General features: G+C 43.8%; 1 protein-coding gene across 3 annotated transcripts in view; it reads right to left on the bottom strand.

The window, feature by feature from the left end:
• Window positions 1-16,948, bottom strand: part of FGF13 (fibroblast growth factor 13) — a 273,215-nt gene that overhangs the window by 120,493 nt on the left and 135,774 nt on the right. For 2 of the 3 annotated variants that reach the window (XM_063346491.1, XM_063346492.1), the window contains exon 2: window positions 8,873-9,040. The exons of the other annotated variant lie outside the window; for it this stretch is intronic. In XM_063346491.1, coding sequence (XP_063202561.1) covers window positions 8,873-9,040 — 168 coding nt within the window. The remainder of the gene's footprint in view (window positions 1-8,872; window positions 9,041-16,948) is intronic. 3 annotated transcript variants of the gene reach the window in all.

Here is a 16,948-nt window from a genome sequence, read left to right as displayed (position 1 = left end):
ACAGATTGAAGAGTCAAGTCTGATGCTTTCTCAAGAGAACCATGGAATCAAAAAGTAGCAAGACAAAGGCCTTCCTCCATACAAGGAGCACTCTTTGAAGCTCTCAAAGAATCCTTTAAAGATGAGATGAGAAAAGAACACCAGTGTGACTCATTTGGTAGAGATGTCCTACTTCAGATATGCTAAGTGCCAGATACTGTCTCCATAATGAATATTTATTCTGAAACGAGCACAAAATAGCAAAAGGCACAGATAAAAGATTTGCCTTGAAGAGGACACAGGTAAGGTAAGAGATAAGAGTTGTCTTTAGGTTGCCATGACCTGCTCAGTGGTGGGGCCAGCTCCAGCTTGAGAATTAAAAAACATCGTCTTGAAATAAAAGCGCTAAAACTGCTCCTAATGCTGGTACTTACTTAAACTTCTCCAATGCTACAGAGTGCCAATTTGGCTAACCATTACACAATTCACAACTACAGCTGCACCTCTGAATTTTTCCACCAGGAAAACCCAGTCCAACAAACCACTTAATTTCCAATTTGTTACTTGTGGGCAGGTGAGATGGAAGAGATAAGTACTGTGAGGACTCTTCGTGCCTCTCCAGGTGCATCTTCTACCTATGGACTTGGGACCACTCACTTGATGACTCCATGAGAACAGTCACCCAGGTCTGCATAAGGTGGAAAAACAGCACCGACTTGAAGGTTGAAATCTGATCGTCCTTTACAGAGGTCAGGAAATATCTGGGCATTGAAGAAATTGGCTAGCAGAAAAAAGAACGTAGTCCAAAAGGGATTATGCACTCAATACCACATGTACACAAAAAGGTACTTTATAATGGTAGATGTGATCAAAGCACATGGTCTGCAGAAATTATGACTTAAATACCAGCTCCCCTGAAGAGCGCTGGGTAAGAGGTGGCTGCAGGGTGAGCATCGGTCCATCAGTGCCCGACACCAGCTGAATTCCCCCTCTGCGAGCTGCTGGCCTGGGCAGCAGCCTGGAAAGAGCAGTGGCACTGTTAAATTTGAAATCCTTCTTCTATCAGAAAGAGGGTGCCTGGGCTCCCTTTCTTCCTTATATTTTATCCTCGTTTCCCCCAGCTATGTTGTTCTAAAGACTTAAGTCTGACAAACAGACCAACGTGTGCGCCCCACTTCCTGGACTGAGAGGTGTGCGCATACACAGTGAGAAGGATTTTTCCAGCTGTAATCCTTATTTCAGGTCACGTTCAGCTGACAGCAAGAGCCACAGACCTTTGACAAAGTCTATTTTTTCAGGCAGGTAGGAATAACCTGGCAGGTGTATTAGTTAAAAGGAATTAGCAAAGCAAATCAATAGGATGCAGGAGTCAGGGCTGTGTGTAACAGACTGATCTCCAAGCCTCTCAGGAACGAAGGAAAGCCCTAAGGAAACCTCTCGCACCGTCTCCTGGGAGGTGGCAGGTATACGTGAATTCAGGAACAAAAGAGATTGGCAAGCCATTCGAAATGCTACATTCAGTGACTTTTCTTCAAAACCTAAATGCCTTCCTCAATATACGCTTTGTAATCATTGTAGTACCTGCTGACAGAAATGTTTTGTCAACAATTAGATACCTCCTGCTCAGGACTTTAAACAGTGAACCACCACGTTATTCTTTAAATCGTGTCCAGTCACCTTAAAAAGAAGAATTTTTTATAAGGCAGCACACAGCCGGATGGGTAAACACTCAGCATAGAGCCAACTACTTGGTAAAAAGTAAATAAAGTGCAGAAAATGAAAGAAGTAGTAGAGGATATCAGTTTAGGCTAAAGCTGAAATAGCCTAATGCCATTCGTGCATTACCTGCTAATGCTGGCTGCTCCTGTCCCCCGGTCCTCTGTCCCTCACCATGCCACCCCACCCTTCCTGCCACAGCCAGAACTGGGCTCACCTAGTGCTGAGCCATTCGTTGACTTACATGGTGAGAAAAGAAGGTATTTGGTGATTGGAGGTGATTCTGGTCCTCTACTCCACTCTCCTGAGACCCTGGAGTCCACCCAGATTACTGCATCCAGCTCTGCAGTGGATAAGTGGATAACATAAGAAGGACATGGAGCTGTTGGAGCGGGGCCAGAGGAGGCCACAGAGATGCTCCAAGGGCTGGAGCCCCTCTGCTGTGAGGACAGGCTGAGAGAGTTGCGGGGGGGGTTCAGCCTGGAGAAGAGAAGGCTCTGGGGAGACCTTCGAGCCCCTGCCAGTCCCTAAAGAGGCTCCAGGAAAGCTGGGGAGGGACTTTTTACAAAGGCATGTAGTGATAGAACGAGGGGTAATGGCTTCAATCTGGAAGAGGGGAGATTTAGATGAGATCCGAGGAAGAAATTCTTTGCTGTGAGGGTGGTGAGCCCCTGGCCCAGGTTGCCCAGAGAAGCTGTGGCTGCCCCATCCCTGGAGGTGTTCAAGGCCAGGCTGGACGGGGCTTGGAGCAACCTGGTCTGGTGGGAGGTGTCCCTGTCCAGGGCAGGGGGGTGGAACTGGATGGGCTTTAAGGTCCCTTCCAACCCAGACCATTCTGTGATTCTATGATTGGTGACAGACCTTGCCGAAGCACGGTCAATGCACAAGCACGTGGTGAGCGGCAAGAGGAAGGGAGGGATGGAGGCAGCTGGCAGTTCATCTGGCACAGGCTGCTGCAGAGAAGAGAAAGACAAAACACTCAGATTCCAAGTTTAAATCTATGTAAAAATGTTGAATTCCCAGCTCTGCTCTATTTCCACATGGCTAGAAGTGTCACACCCCAGAATCTTCCAAAGACAATAATTCAGTACCTCGTGCTCAGCTGATTCAGTAGGCAGTGTTACCGCAACGCTGATGAGATGCCCAAATAAGTTTTAAGAGTCAAATTCTTCACTTCCCTCTTTATAATGGGAAAGATTACATTTCCCTACTGCACAGCAGTGCTATGAGGACAAGCATGTTCAATCTTGAATGGCTGTGGCAATAAGGACCATAAAAACTCCTAAGAGAGTGGGAAAAGAACTCAAATTAAACTCTATCAGAGGGTTCTGATCCCATTTGCAGACAAGTAAATATCGAGTAAACCTTGGATTTTGGCGGAATTACTCTGGATTTGCACTGTCTGAGCCTGAACCCGAGCCAGGCCCAGACCGCGTTCAGGTAAGCTCATTAAATACATCCCAACCCCTCTGACTCTGCTGGGAGCACTCACATGTTTAAAGTTAATCGTGTGCTTAAAGGCTTTGGAGGATCAGGGCAAGAGGGCTCAGCCACTTACAGGACTGAGCCATTCTGCTTTATGTACTAAGCATCTGAAGAAAATAAGAGTGCGGTTGTCACCACTGCCTCCCAATGCCCTGAAATAGAAGGTTATCACTTAATCACGAAGTCGGCTTCTCTTTGGGGGGAAAAAGCCATTATAACAGCGGCAGCTTCAGACCTTTGGCTTTTGTGGTCTATGCCACTCCTTTCAGATCATCCTTCACTACAGATATGGTCCCACAGCTGCAGCAACTCCATGTGTCTCCAGACAGACAGGATTTAGAGCTTAATATTGGACAAGGCTCAGGCATTGCTCATTCCTTCTTCTTGCCAGTGCCAGGACTCAGGAGGGACGTGAGGTGAAAGCTTCACGTTCCCCACAGGAGGACCCAAGAGATGCAGGCAAAATCCCATCAAGAACAAGGTTTTGCTGAGGGAAAGGGTGATGATGGATGCTCTGAGGGCTGCAGGGCCCGACACCAGGCAATAGCAGACTGCCTGCCATCCTTCCCTCCCTGGGATGAACTACTCCAGGCCAGAAAGCTCAGCTGCGGCAGAAAAGGGCAGGAAACTCCTGTTGGCAAAAACCTTGGTAAATGGGAAACCAAGTCTTCACTTTTCACTTCCACTGAAAGCAGAAGACACAATGAAAAATATCACAGAAGATGAGGAAACGTGATTAATTTCATATCAGGGGACCATAACCCCGATAAAGTTTCTAAATAGGATCATATACCTTAGTAGGAACCCCTATTCAACGAACCACTGAGCTGCTTTGAAGTGGCTGGTGGTCCAGGTTAAATCAGAGGTTGAATGCACCCACAGCAGACACTGAACCTCCTCGCTGGTGTCTCACAGCTGAATGTGCTGGGTCTGAACATCTCCGACACGACCAGCACAGGCAAACATACCTATGTTTCATATGCCTCATCTCCATTATTCCCCACTGCAATGCAAAGTCTTTTTCAGTTCTGAACAATAGATAAAGCCAAAAAATGTCTCGGCATTCTCCGTGATTTCAAATACAGGTTCTCCTCCCACTTCTTTTGTCTTATTCTCCTCTAAAATGCAGAAATGCACATGTATTAACATAATTAAAGGAGGGAGCTGGGCTAATAGGACTGATTCGGTCTAGAAGAGAAGTGTATAATTAGAGTGCCAAGTAACAGTACTCTCAGTGGTGACACGACGCTTGGAGCACCAAAGGGACATTCGGTGTGACAACAGAAAGGCTGGGAAATTCAGCTGGTGACAAAATCCTGTGTATACATGGGGTAGGCAGAACAGCCAGCCTCCCACATCGTGCGCTTAAATGTCCTACCTCTTCCTCCCCCCCGGGACTGGCTCCGCCAGTCAGCCCATTGCTAGGGACGAAGATAACAAACTATTGTCAAGGGCAACCGCAAAGCTGCTTGTTTCACATTAGCATCCTTAACATTTTCTATCTAATCAGATTTCCTGTTGGTTGAGGAAAGCTGCCTGTCCTCATTACCAGCTGCTATCCCAGATTTCCCTCTCCCAATACATATTTTGCCATGCTTGTCTGCTTTTCTGTGTAAAAAGGTTATGTATGCCTGGAGGGAGACTAAATGTTAACACAAAAAAAGAAAAAAAAAAAAAAGGCCAAACCCCCCCACGTGAAAACAGAACTGTGGGCAAGAGGCCAAGACTCTTGAATATGTGACTGTGACTAACCAATGGGTGTTTTTAAAAAAACATTTCTCTCATTATATTCCCTCCTCTGGATGTAATAATACAACTCAAATTAGTTTTCCAGGAGCAGACTTCTTTTTATGTACCCATGTTTTATACAGATAGCAGCAGCTTACGTTTAAACTATTTAAGAGAACAAATAGCTGCAAAATGTACTTCAGATGGCCCTTCTCTTGCTAGCAGTGTATTCCTGGCTGGAGGGAAGCTACAAAAACACCCTGTATTTTTGCTGCTGCTGGGATGTAATTGTAAACAATGCGCAATGCCCACAGGAGCTAACATCCAGGTAAGGATGTCAGGTCTGCTTGTTTTATTGCATTTGAGAGATCCACGACATTGTAAACTGTAGAAGGACTTTGACAAAACAAAGCCGGAATGATGCAGAATAAAAGCAGCAGTTCGTCTTTTACCTTAGTCCAAAGTTGCCCATAGCATAAGGAAAGGCGGCATCCTATCTGAACTGGGATCCGGATGACAGACATCACCCTGCTGGCACTGGACCCCAACGGGAATTTCCACATTTTGAGAAGATAATATTGTTGTGTTTCCTATTGTTCTCCTCCTTCCTTCCACATCTACCACTTAAAAAAAAGACCGTCCTTGCTGTAATTACTGCACTAAGGACCTTCTATGGGTCCTCCAGGCTGGTATCAAATGTACGGGCCCTGGACCTATTCTGTCAAGGTGTAGTTGAGGCAGATGGGTGCTGTGAAAAATGATGACATTGCAAGCAGGCAGGTAGGGTGCCAGAAAAAGAACAAGAAATCAAGCCAGGTTTAATTTAGGAAACACAGATCTAATTTTCCTATTCCTTCTCTTGCTTTTAGAAATGGGCCTGAGATACAAGAAACGATGGGCCACTTGGTTAAGACACCGGAGTGAGGTGGTATTTAAGTCTTTCAGCAAACAGTAGAACGTTCCCCAAACACCCCTACAAAAAGCCAGGAAAATCTTTTTACCTGGTAACATCATACATGCCTAGGGGGTTCAAATTCTAAAGTGTTAAATGAGGTTCCTTGAGCATTAACCCTCTGTGAAAGTGGTTAAAAAGTGCAGAGAAGAAATCCATCATCTAAATGAAATATTTAGACAAGGAGTTGCAAAGTTAGAAACATGCAGGATTTACTCTGTGTTCCCAAGTCGTTACTCAGCAGATAAAAAAGGTACATTTTTTATACTCTCTGCAGAGTCTTTCAAGTCTGTGGTTTTCCATAAAACTTCCATTATGACATTTTACTTGGAGCGCTTTCCTAATAGCTTCTTAGTTGCCATACTTTCCGGTACCTTCAAAAACGTGCAAATTATGCTGCAGTAACAGGTTTAAATGTTTCTTTTCATTCATCCTCCTAGCACAATCGAGCTATTAACTGCTCGGTTCACTCTAGAAGGTTTTCAGGTGGGGTCTGCTTCGGCCACTCCAGTAACTTCAACGGACTGTTTTAGTTTTTGCACTGAAAGCACAGTTCAGATCATTTCACACTCAAAATTTTTCAAGCTTCATGCCAACAAACCCCTGAGGATGACACCCACCAGTCTTCCAGTGGGTCTAACACCATTGCCAGGCAGTTCACAGATTTTGAAGAAAGCCCAATGCAGCCCAGGCCATTTAAACTGCAGCACAGACTACAAGGACTCCTAAACATGTCTTTTCCCTCTCATGCTAGTGGCAATTTCTTTCACAGAAACACATATAGAAATCACGCAACAATAACAATGGATACCCCTATGAGTTTCACATCAATTCAGATGGTTGTGGGATAAGTCAATAGGGCCACTGCTTCTTGTGCCCCGTCTAATAATGCATAATTCCTGGAGGAGAGGGGGAAGGATAAAAAAGGGAAGGGGATGAGACATCCCTCCTTGTACACTGCAGTAAAAGATGAAAAGCTTTCCTCTTAGAACTAAACATTTTCGGTAAGAATGATTAACGGTACCATCTGCCATGGAGGAAGGAGTAACACAGCTGCTGTTGGAGAGAGACAGTATGTAGATTTACGGAGAATCTAAGAAGAGCAACTGTTGGCTTCCAGGTGACAATACGGCAGAGCTGATGCTCCCCAGGTCTTCACTTAGAGCCTGCACCTTACAAGCTTCTCCCAGCGGATCCTGAATCCTCCACATTGAAGCAAACCATGCCCCCAGGAGATTCACGCTCTGGAGATAAAAGGCCCAGCACAACTCCAGTTCCCTTGTTCCTCTTGAATATTACATGCCATTACCATGTAAAATTGTTGATTTATTCACTCAAAATGATCAGACTAAGAGCTAGTCCCCAGGAGGAATCCAGCTGCCGGTAGAAGTTCTACTGAAATGACCATCAGCTTCCGCTGGAGTTACACATGACCACAAGGAAAAACTGAAATACAGCATGTGAGTCGATGCCAAGTTGAGGGCCCTTCTTTTTATGGCTCATGTGGAACCTTTTCATTTCATCCAATATCACCTCCTGAGGATGCTGAGCACCTCTAGTAGCTCAGTTGTCATCATCTGCCTAGAGGAGCTTGACACACAGAGCTCTGGGCTCATAATTTACTCATGAACAACACAAACCCTGACAGATGCTAGGAAATTCATTGTATTTGCTAATCCAGAAGAGTGCTATGGGATTCACCTTTCCTTCACGTTTACTGAAGTCAGAATTACAAAATCATGACTCCTATCAAGTCAGCCGCAGAACTGAGAGAAAAATTAGACTTTGTGTTCTCAAAACCCGATTGCAATATTCAGCTATATCATCACCGAACCAAAAAACCTCTCCCCGCACCTTCCATCAGTGTTTGTGTCAGACTTAGTATTTCTGGTGAGATGAGAAAGAAATGCTATTTTAATAAAAATACTTTTAAAATAAAACACCCAGAGCTCCCAGAAGTGATACAAAGAACATTCATGCAAAATTTAGGGTATGTAAGAGGAGAAAGCAATTGAGTGAATATTTTGGGCTAATAGTGACAGCTCAGCAACTGATGCCCATCATTACACAGGGAATAATAGAAGTGATTTGTGAGGAAGGACTCCAACCTGCTCACTTTGCCATTCCCGCAGACTCAATTGTGGCAGAATCCAGCCCTGAATATTTCATCTTAAAATACATCTACCAGCAATAAGCATTATTTGTCTTGGCAGATACTGGAGCTTATGCAAAAAAGTAGAAGGCTTACCATGTGGAATATGAGGCAGTAACGCAAAACACATACGGAACAATAAGAGAAAATAGTAAAAAAATATAATTTATAATACCTTAATCTTACTTACACTAGACAAACAAGTTAAGATATAGATACCTCAATTAATAATTACATATTAGTAAACACAGCATTAGAACAGACCATACCTTTGCTTTATCTGAAAAGGAAAACATTCTACTTGTATTTTTCTGCTCTGCATGCATTTCATTTTCCAAAATGCAACCGGGCGTGCATTACAGACAAACTTCACCCTGCTTCAACCGAAGGACAGCTGTCATGAGCATTCTCTAGCGCTATGCAGAAGCCTTATGGAGTGAAAGGTGTTTGGGGACAAGCCGAATCCGAGTCTAAGTGCCATATTTGCAGCAGAGTGCAGCTTCGGGAATGTTATTGGAAAGAATCGACTAGGAATTGATGCCGTTTACGTAGCAAGCGACTTTTGGCAGCCAAAAAAAGGGCAGTGTGTAATGATGAGAGCTGAAACAAACAGACTTTATTTGAGAAAAAGCAGCGTCACTTTACTTCTTGTCTAGAATGATACCGTACATGGCTTGTATTGCTGTGTCCCGTGATAGCTGAATCAGACACTAACAGGCAAGCAAAGGGGGACACGGAGTGCATCGCGCTGCCTGCACTGACACAGGCTGGGAAACACACAGCACACTCTAGGGACATACATGGAAAAAAAAAATAAAATAAGAGAAACAAACAGAACATGGATCCATAGTGCCACAAACCTTCTGGCTCTGTGTTCTCTTTGAGGTGCACTTGCTTCAGTGGGCAGCAGAAGATTTCGTGACACTTAGCACGAAAAGGGGACTCTTTTTTCTTTAATTCCGCAGATTGGATCGAATCTTGCCGTAACATAATGTACTCCTGTGTGCCAGGGGGAGCGTCATCCATAACTGTGGTCACCACATAACAAAATGAACTCAAGTTAGAGCTTGAGGAAAGCAATCTAGAGAATTAAATCAACTACATCATGTCAGGGTGGGGGAAAGAAAGGAGGGGAAGAAAGGTTTATAGGAAAGAAAATCAAATTTAAAGTGTAAAGTATCTTAGTCATGGTGGTAGAAGGGTGGGGGAAATATTTACTTCTATAAACAACGCTTCTCATAAACATCAACACTTTATATTGTTTCATGCAGCTTTAATAAACAGTAGAATAACACCCTGCTCCAAAAAGCAACAAGGCTCTCTCCTATGTCTTTGCTTTATTCTCCTATAGCACCTATATCTACTCTGCATGCAGACTAAGAAAAAAAAGGCAAACACAGCATGCTGTTATTGCCTAGCCACAGGCAATCTCTCCGTTAACACCAGGGAGTAATCATTCCACATCTGCAGGTAACGCAACATCAGTGTATCTATTCCCCAAAGTAAAAAGAACACGCCTTTATCCGGATATGTAATTGCACACAGTTCCTTAGAGCAAGGCTGATAATCCAATGACATTTGACTTGGCCGTAATTTTCAACGGGTAGAAGAGTAGATGTACAAAGAGAAAGCACATTAATCCTTTCGACGGTTTTCTCGTAAAACAGCAAGTCATTTTTTAAAGTTGATCTTATAAGTCAATACTGCCATTAATAATATAAATGATACGCAGCCTGAAATGTTTTCTGAATGGGGTCAGACTATTAAACGGTAAAAAGATAAAATATACAGCACACAGAAAGCTCCAGCTACCTCAAACTATTACATTACCAGAAAGAATTGAAACACTTTTCCACTATCTAAGAAACGGAGCCTTAATAACGGAAATAGTGAGATTCCTCAGCTTACAGCTTGAAGGCAGAGATCATCTCTCAAGAACAAAAATTAAACGCTTTTTCAAAACACAGTCTCTAACCACTGCTAGATATTTCTAGTGTGATGCAGAGATATAAAACCACAGCCAAAACCAGGCTGAGATTCTCCAACTCTGTAGAAAAAAAAATAAAAATAAAAACATAGATATATATAACAAATTCCAAAGATCGGGAAAGTAAAATTCCGACAATCAGGAAAGTAACGCTTGATAGGCTAGTCTAAAACTGCAGACGCACTAGCGCTATGTAAGTTTATACGGGTCTAGAAGTGTCGGCTGTTAATTCAAACAATTTAACCGCTTCCTAAATATCTGTACATCTATAATCATTTCAAAAAACTGTCAGATTTAAATATGGATCCCCTCAAGCAAATATGACCCTCTTGCATTTTCATGCACCGGACTTTTTCCTCTCCCATCACGAACAGCACTAGGAAGAGTCACATCTAGGTGCTAAGTAAGTGACTCAATTTGATAGCCTTTCGTTTCCCAGTGGGCAGCCACACTCTTTCAAGACCTCATTAATCCGCAGGAGACACTTTGCACCTTGGCTGTTGTTGCTTCATTAGACTACACGCAGCATCAGTGACACACGCTAATAATCCATATAAAGCGTCATTAAAAGGGATGCAGGAGCTAATAGAAAAGCACAAGTCGTCTAAAAAAAAAAAGAGCAGTGGGTCAATGGAGCACAAGGTCTGGGTTGACAGACAGTTTCTCCCTTAACAATATTAGTTTTACTTTGTCTTGCTGGAAGGCTATGTGTGTGTTCACAAAACATACCGACAGCCCTGAGAATGAAGGGCAATTCCTGGGAGTAATTATTATGAGTCAACACCCAAGATAAGCCGCAGACCAACAAGCCCTGCTGGGTCAACTCCTCCAAAAACCGTTGCAAGCATCTGCGTAAAGCCACCACCAAGCTGTGCCACCAACGTCAATGGTGCGGGAGCCCTACGGCGCGTCCTTCTGACATTTAGAGGGAGGAAGGATAACAGGCGCCGTGACACATGAATAGCCAGCAGAGGAGTGAAAGGCGCAGCTCTGGCTGATGCGCAGCAGAGCGTGTCATGCTGGCAAAACCCCAGCTTTGGGCAAAAGGCACATCCCTGGCCTGACCAACCCTCTGAGAGACAGAGCCCTCGCTGAGAAGTCCCATTCAGCTGTGGGGACCTCAGAGAATGACCCACAAAGCTCAACGCTGTGGGATGTTGGACTCATACTTTAGTGAAAAAAAAACAAAAACCAAAAAGCAGAAATCAGGCTGCTAAACAGGGTCTGCAGGTGAGGAGGAGGACTGGAGATTACCCAGAGGTATGGAGTAAGGACCGGTTCTTCTAGCCACGAGAGCTGTTTGGCACTGGGCTATGATTTCTCAGCTTCTGTAAGCTCAGAGGGCTCTTGCAGCATCTGCAAACCAACTCCACCGACTGATTCCATTCACCCAATGTTTGGCAAATAGTTGCTTGATATCATTAGGTAGGTCCACCTCTACCTGGGGCAAGCTCACTAAGGCAGGTAGAGGAGATATAAGTGGTCCTTTATCAGTCACCTATATGCTCATATCACCACTATTTATTTAAATATGAATAAGCCACAAAGAGAACCACACCTTCAATAAGTCTAGAACACACTGAGATCAACAAAAGAACATGAGGTCACTAGAATCTGGGACAGCAGGGGTAAACGAGCCTTAGTTTTGAGGACCATCATAGTACTGACATCTGGAGCAAACCCCAGCAACCGCAGCTCTAATAAAGCCTTAATGCTGGAATGATGTATGGATAACTTAATTGATGTCAGTGTTTTGAAGGAAACGGCTAAAACCTTTTCTTAACTTGATAAATGGCCTCAAGTCAGGCAGAGAATTTATTACAAAACTAGGAACACTCCCTGGCCCCCATGCCTCCTTTCCCCTGCAATGACGACAGCCAGACACCCTCGTGGAGCCACTGAAATCACAGCTACGGGACCTCAATTATGGGTCCCAAGAACCAATCCACAGGGAGGTTTCAACGACACAGAATCTAATGTAAAAAGCTTTAAAAAACCTGATGATGTCCGTTTTTGATGACTAAAAATAATCAGTGCACAACCATGAAAGGATCATTGTTAAACAACTGTGAACAAGCACTTTGGAAAAGGAGAAATATCACTAGGAATCTGTTAGGATTTTGCTAATGGGATAAAAAAAAAAACAAATATGAAAGAAACACACATACACCAGAGTAGGAGAGAAACGGTAAATTTTAGGTGATTAACAAAAATTCAAAGTAGTATTTACATACTATACTATGTGGAGCAGAGGACATTGCTTTTACTCAACTGTTCCCACCACTACAGACTCTGCTAATTGCAGGACCTAAGATATGCTTACACCCCTCTGCGTAATGCACAGGTACACGAGTGAGCTTTAAACCAGCTAATTTGGGTAGCAATCGCAAGCCAGCACCAGGATCAACAAGGGCAGGAGAAGACCCATGAAAAGCCCGACAGACGCCCAGCTTCGCTCCATCACACGGATGCTGTTCTCAAGAGCAGCTGAAGAACCCTTCATCGAGGCACATCTATATTTCCTTGGCCACCTTCCTGAAGGCAGATGCGGAGTCATCCTGCCAGCCTCTGATATTCAGCAATGCCTCCGTCGTTATACTTCAGCAGCCACTCACCCTAATGGTACTCCCCATCCTCATGGGTAAAACGCCTCGTTGGTCTCCATTTCCATCTCCCCGTGAGTAAAACAGGGGCAAGACTTCATAAATCATGGCCACAAGTGATTAAGATACTAGTAAGTAACTTGTATATCCTCAGCTAGAAGATGATAATTAAATACTTCATAGCTTTAAAAAAACCAAACCAAAACAACATGTTTTTTCTTCCCTTCATCCTCCCCTCATAATTCAATGGAGAGACAGAAAACACAGCAACTGTGTCTACATGAGAGGAATTTGCTCAGCAGTTAGCATAAAATAGCTGCAGTAACTGTTGTTTCCTACGTCAAAACATTCAACTTCCTAAATAACAGCCTGTAGCATATCCCTTAGGTTTTTTTTTAAAAATAAAATAATGACAGTAATAAAAACTTACTGACAAGCCAGTAGGAAAAAAAAATTAAAAATAATCTTTTTTCCTATAAGCCTTACTGAGACAGAGGAAAGTGATCTTTAGGATGACTGAAGGCATCAGGATGTTTTTCAAGATAAATCCAAACATGTTTACTTTCTATAAACGCACCAGCTAAACACTCTGCTGGTTTGTGTCTTTCTTTTATGTCCAACTGCATTTCAGTCCCATCTAGAATTGCCAGAAACCATAACATCAACCCTGTCCATAGGCCTTGGCTCAGGTTCCAACTGAATAATCTTTGGTATAATTCAGAGTTTAATAAAGCTGGAAGGAAGCATCCTTGATTCTGTGATTCCCCCTTCCCTCATTTTAGATGGAGAGGGTTCAGCTCTGCGAGCTAAAGGCTGTAACAACCATAGGTTAAATACACAATGATATCCAGGCTAAAAAAATCCCCACGTTCCTGTTAGACTGTTGTTCTTGTAGGTACGACACAATTTAACACAAACATTTTATGCTTCTACGGATCCTTTCCCTCCTTGAATGACCTTTTCAGGTCATTACCTGCAACATGAGCTTTCTCCCTCCTCCTTCAGTTCCTTTACTTTTCTTAGTCTGGTTAGTTTTACATGCTGTGAACCCCAGGATACTTATCCTTGCAATAAATTACTTTTTCTGGCATTTCAGAAGGACTAAAGTCATAGCTCTACACTAGATCTTCAAGCCATGAAGAGCACTGGAGTGCCTCTTCAGTCATTGCATCCGCAAAGTGAAGAAAATCCCCCTCTTTGGCACAAGGGAGCAAGTTGTAAAGGAAAAACATTCCCCCAGTATGACTCTTTTTTTTTTTTTTTTTTTTTTTGAAAAATCAAGGCAGCAGCACATACCCCACCGCTGCAGCTGGCCAGGCTGTGCTGCCAAACGAAGCAAGGATGCTCCCACCGAGCCCCTCCCGCATCCTCCGCCTCCTCCACCCACGAAAAGGAAAGAAAGATCACGAGTGAGGGGACCCAGGCCCCTGAGGCTGTTTACGGTTATGCAGGAAATGTTTTTTTTCCCTTTTAGAGAAAATATTAGGATACTGTGGTCGCTTTCAGCTCCTCACAGGGACAAAACTAAAAAAAACCAAAAAAACCCTCCGAAATAACTTGCTTCAAGTGAGTGGCTGCAGGACAGGGAATGGGTAAGAAAGAGGGGTATTTTTTCTGTAATAACATTTCCCCCACTGAAGCAGCTGCTGAAAAGCTCTCATGTACACACACAACAACAACTCCCTTTGCTTCTTTTCATTACTGCTTTGTTTTCTCCCGAATTTATTCCCGTTGAAGGGGTGGGTTTTGTCGGCCACCTGAACAACCACAATCAAGTCAGGGCCCCAAAATACTTACAAGCTAATTAAAAAAATAAAACAAAATTCTATTCTAGGGTTGCGATACACTCAAGTCCTCTTAATGGCAACACGGTCTATCCATACCATTTCCCCACCCAGCTTTGCCAAAATCCCGACAAAGTTTTCTTACCCAACAGCCCCGGCACTTCTGACTCCCCCAGAAACCTTACCTCCCAACTTTAAAGTTTGTTGACTCTGACTTGCAATTTTCCCAATGAAGACAGATGTCACAGGCGATACAAGCAGCCGTATTCTCTGAATTTTACTCACGACAATTCATTTCTGGAGTGTCTCCTTTTGCCCTGCTCCTTTCTCCCCAGCACACCACCAAACCTGGGCATTGCACTGGAAACGCACCACCTCGTTCAAAGTTTAAAAAAAAAAAAAACAACAAACCAAGACGGCAAAAATACCTTGTGGAAGATGTAACTTTTACCTTGAGAGTTTCTTTAGATGGTATTTCAAAATTAAGACTCCGCTGGAAATGCAAACTCTCGTTACAGCTGGCGGGAGGCCATGATGGACGACAGGCTGCCAGCGCCACGGCGGCACAACCGGCTCTTACTGGGAAGCAGCGCCTGGTCTTTTGTTCTCAAACCAATACTATAAATTTCCTCTACAGCAACTACTTCTCTGTGCTTATTTTTGAACTGATATTAAAAGGACAGTTTTATGGCATGCGTGAACAGAGCATAAATTTTGAGATGGGCAATAGTCGTCTCTAAGAGCTCAGACACTTACAGTCTTGGGAAAGCAAATTCCTTATCCAATAGAGGGCTGTTACTACTTCAGCTAATGATTTTTCAAACTGCTGATCTAAATTAGATTGCAATTGGTTATTAGGAGTTGAGGCTTTGGGGATTCAACAGTGATCTAAGAGCTCTTTTCTGTGTCTGGTGGGAAAGGGAGGTTAAACTTCTATTTATGGCACAAATGTCACAGGAATATTTAAAATCCACTGTCGATGGATGTCCAAGTAACAATCCTTATGGTAAAGCCAACAGCCCAGCTCCTGCTGTGATTGCCAGGTAAAGCAGAGATTCTCCAACACTTCTATAGGCAGGAGCAGCCTGGACCTCTGCATTTCCCCAGCCCCTGGGGCAGGTTCCTCATCCCGCATCAATTATTGGTTTTATTTGTTGTATCAGTTTTTGTTACCCCAGCAGCAGCCACGGCCAACCACGCTAACGCGCATCTCATCCAAACAGCCCCGAACTGCTGCAGCAGAGGCTGCAGCGTAAGCGTCCCCAACGATTTCTGCCAAACCCTAGTCCGACCTGGGGGCCTGATTCCTAGATGGAAACAAAGCGGAGAACAGACATGCCCTCTGCCAGAGGCTGCGGGAGGAGATGGAGTGCCACAGTCCTACTCCCAGGGCTTGGTTGAGCGCGTGCAAAGCAGAACGTCCCATCTAGCTCATCAAGTGCGCCACCTTCCCCCCTCCAAGAAAGTAGGAACAAACTCCATTTAAATCCGTTCCATCTCATCCACAGTGGATTTCTCCCCAAGAGCTCCTCAGCTCCCAGGTGGATCCACAGGTGGATTTCTCCCTGAGCTCCTCCCTGCTTTAGGTGGACCATCAGTAGTTACCGCACAGTCCCTTCCTATACACTCCATAAAGTCCTTATTAAAGAACCAGGAACAAAAGTGAGCCCAAATGATGCGGTTAAAACCTGCTTTAGGCAGAACATTTAATTCTTAATTAATTCTTAAGGTCTGCACAACCCTGCCTTCACTCCCACATCAAAGAATTTCACTGATGACTTCAGATAGTCGGTTTATTTTCCGATTTGAAACTACTTTCCATTGTGAAATATCTTTAATATTTCACAAATTAAAATAAGCAACTATTGTCTTGCAGTCAAAATTGAAAGCCTGCAGCCCTTTTGAACACGTCTCTTTCAATACGTGTAAGAATTTCTAAACTTTTTTATCTGCTGAAAAATTCTGAAATATGTTCTCTTTGGGTCAACCACACAGAATAATTTTCTCAGATCCGCCAAAAATATTTGCACAGAACACTCCCCCTTGACCTAAAAGAGTAATTGGATTAACTGCTAGCAGTAATAGGCTGTTATCCTCTAAAAAGACTAGCCAAGATAAGGCTGCATTTAGATCCGTGTGCATAATAAAGACAATGACATCCAACATCAAAAATTTGCCAATAAATTCTGCTAAGAGCGCATCTCCTCTTTTTCCCTATGGAAAGGGCACTAACGTTTCTCCTTATTTCCCAGCTGTTCTAAGCACCTACTACCAAACAGCCTTTGATTAACTCTAATCTGGCCACTATTCAGTGATGCAGCTGCCTATAACCGTGATTTTACTGTGCCCACACGCAAGAGGGTGGTTCCGATGGGCAGCAGTTTCCTCTCCAGATGCTGCAAGGCAGTGCCATCAGCCTCCCACATCCGAGCTGTGATAAAGATCCACGTTCCTGCTCATCCAGGGATAAGTAACATCCACAATCAAGGCCAGGTTATACAGGGCTTTGAGCACCCTGGTCTGGTGGGAGGTGTCCCTGCCCAGGGCAGGGGGTGGGGCTGG

The sequence above is a fragment of the Chroicocephalus ridibundus genome, chromosome 9 (assembly GCF_963924245.1).
Source record: "Chroicocephalus ridibundus chromosome 9, bChrRid1.1, whole genome shotgun sequence".
In the NCBI taxonomy this organism is placed as follows: domain Eukaryota; kingdom Metazoa; phylum Chordata; class Aves; order Charadriiformes; family Laridae; genus Chroicocephalus; species Chroicocephalus ridibundus.
The sequence above is the reverse complement of the archived record's forward strand: the minus strand, read 5'-3'. Positions and strand labels throughout refer to the sequence as shown.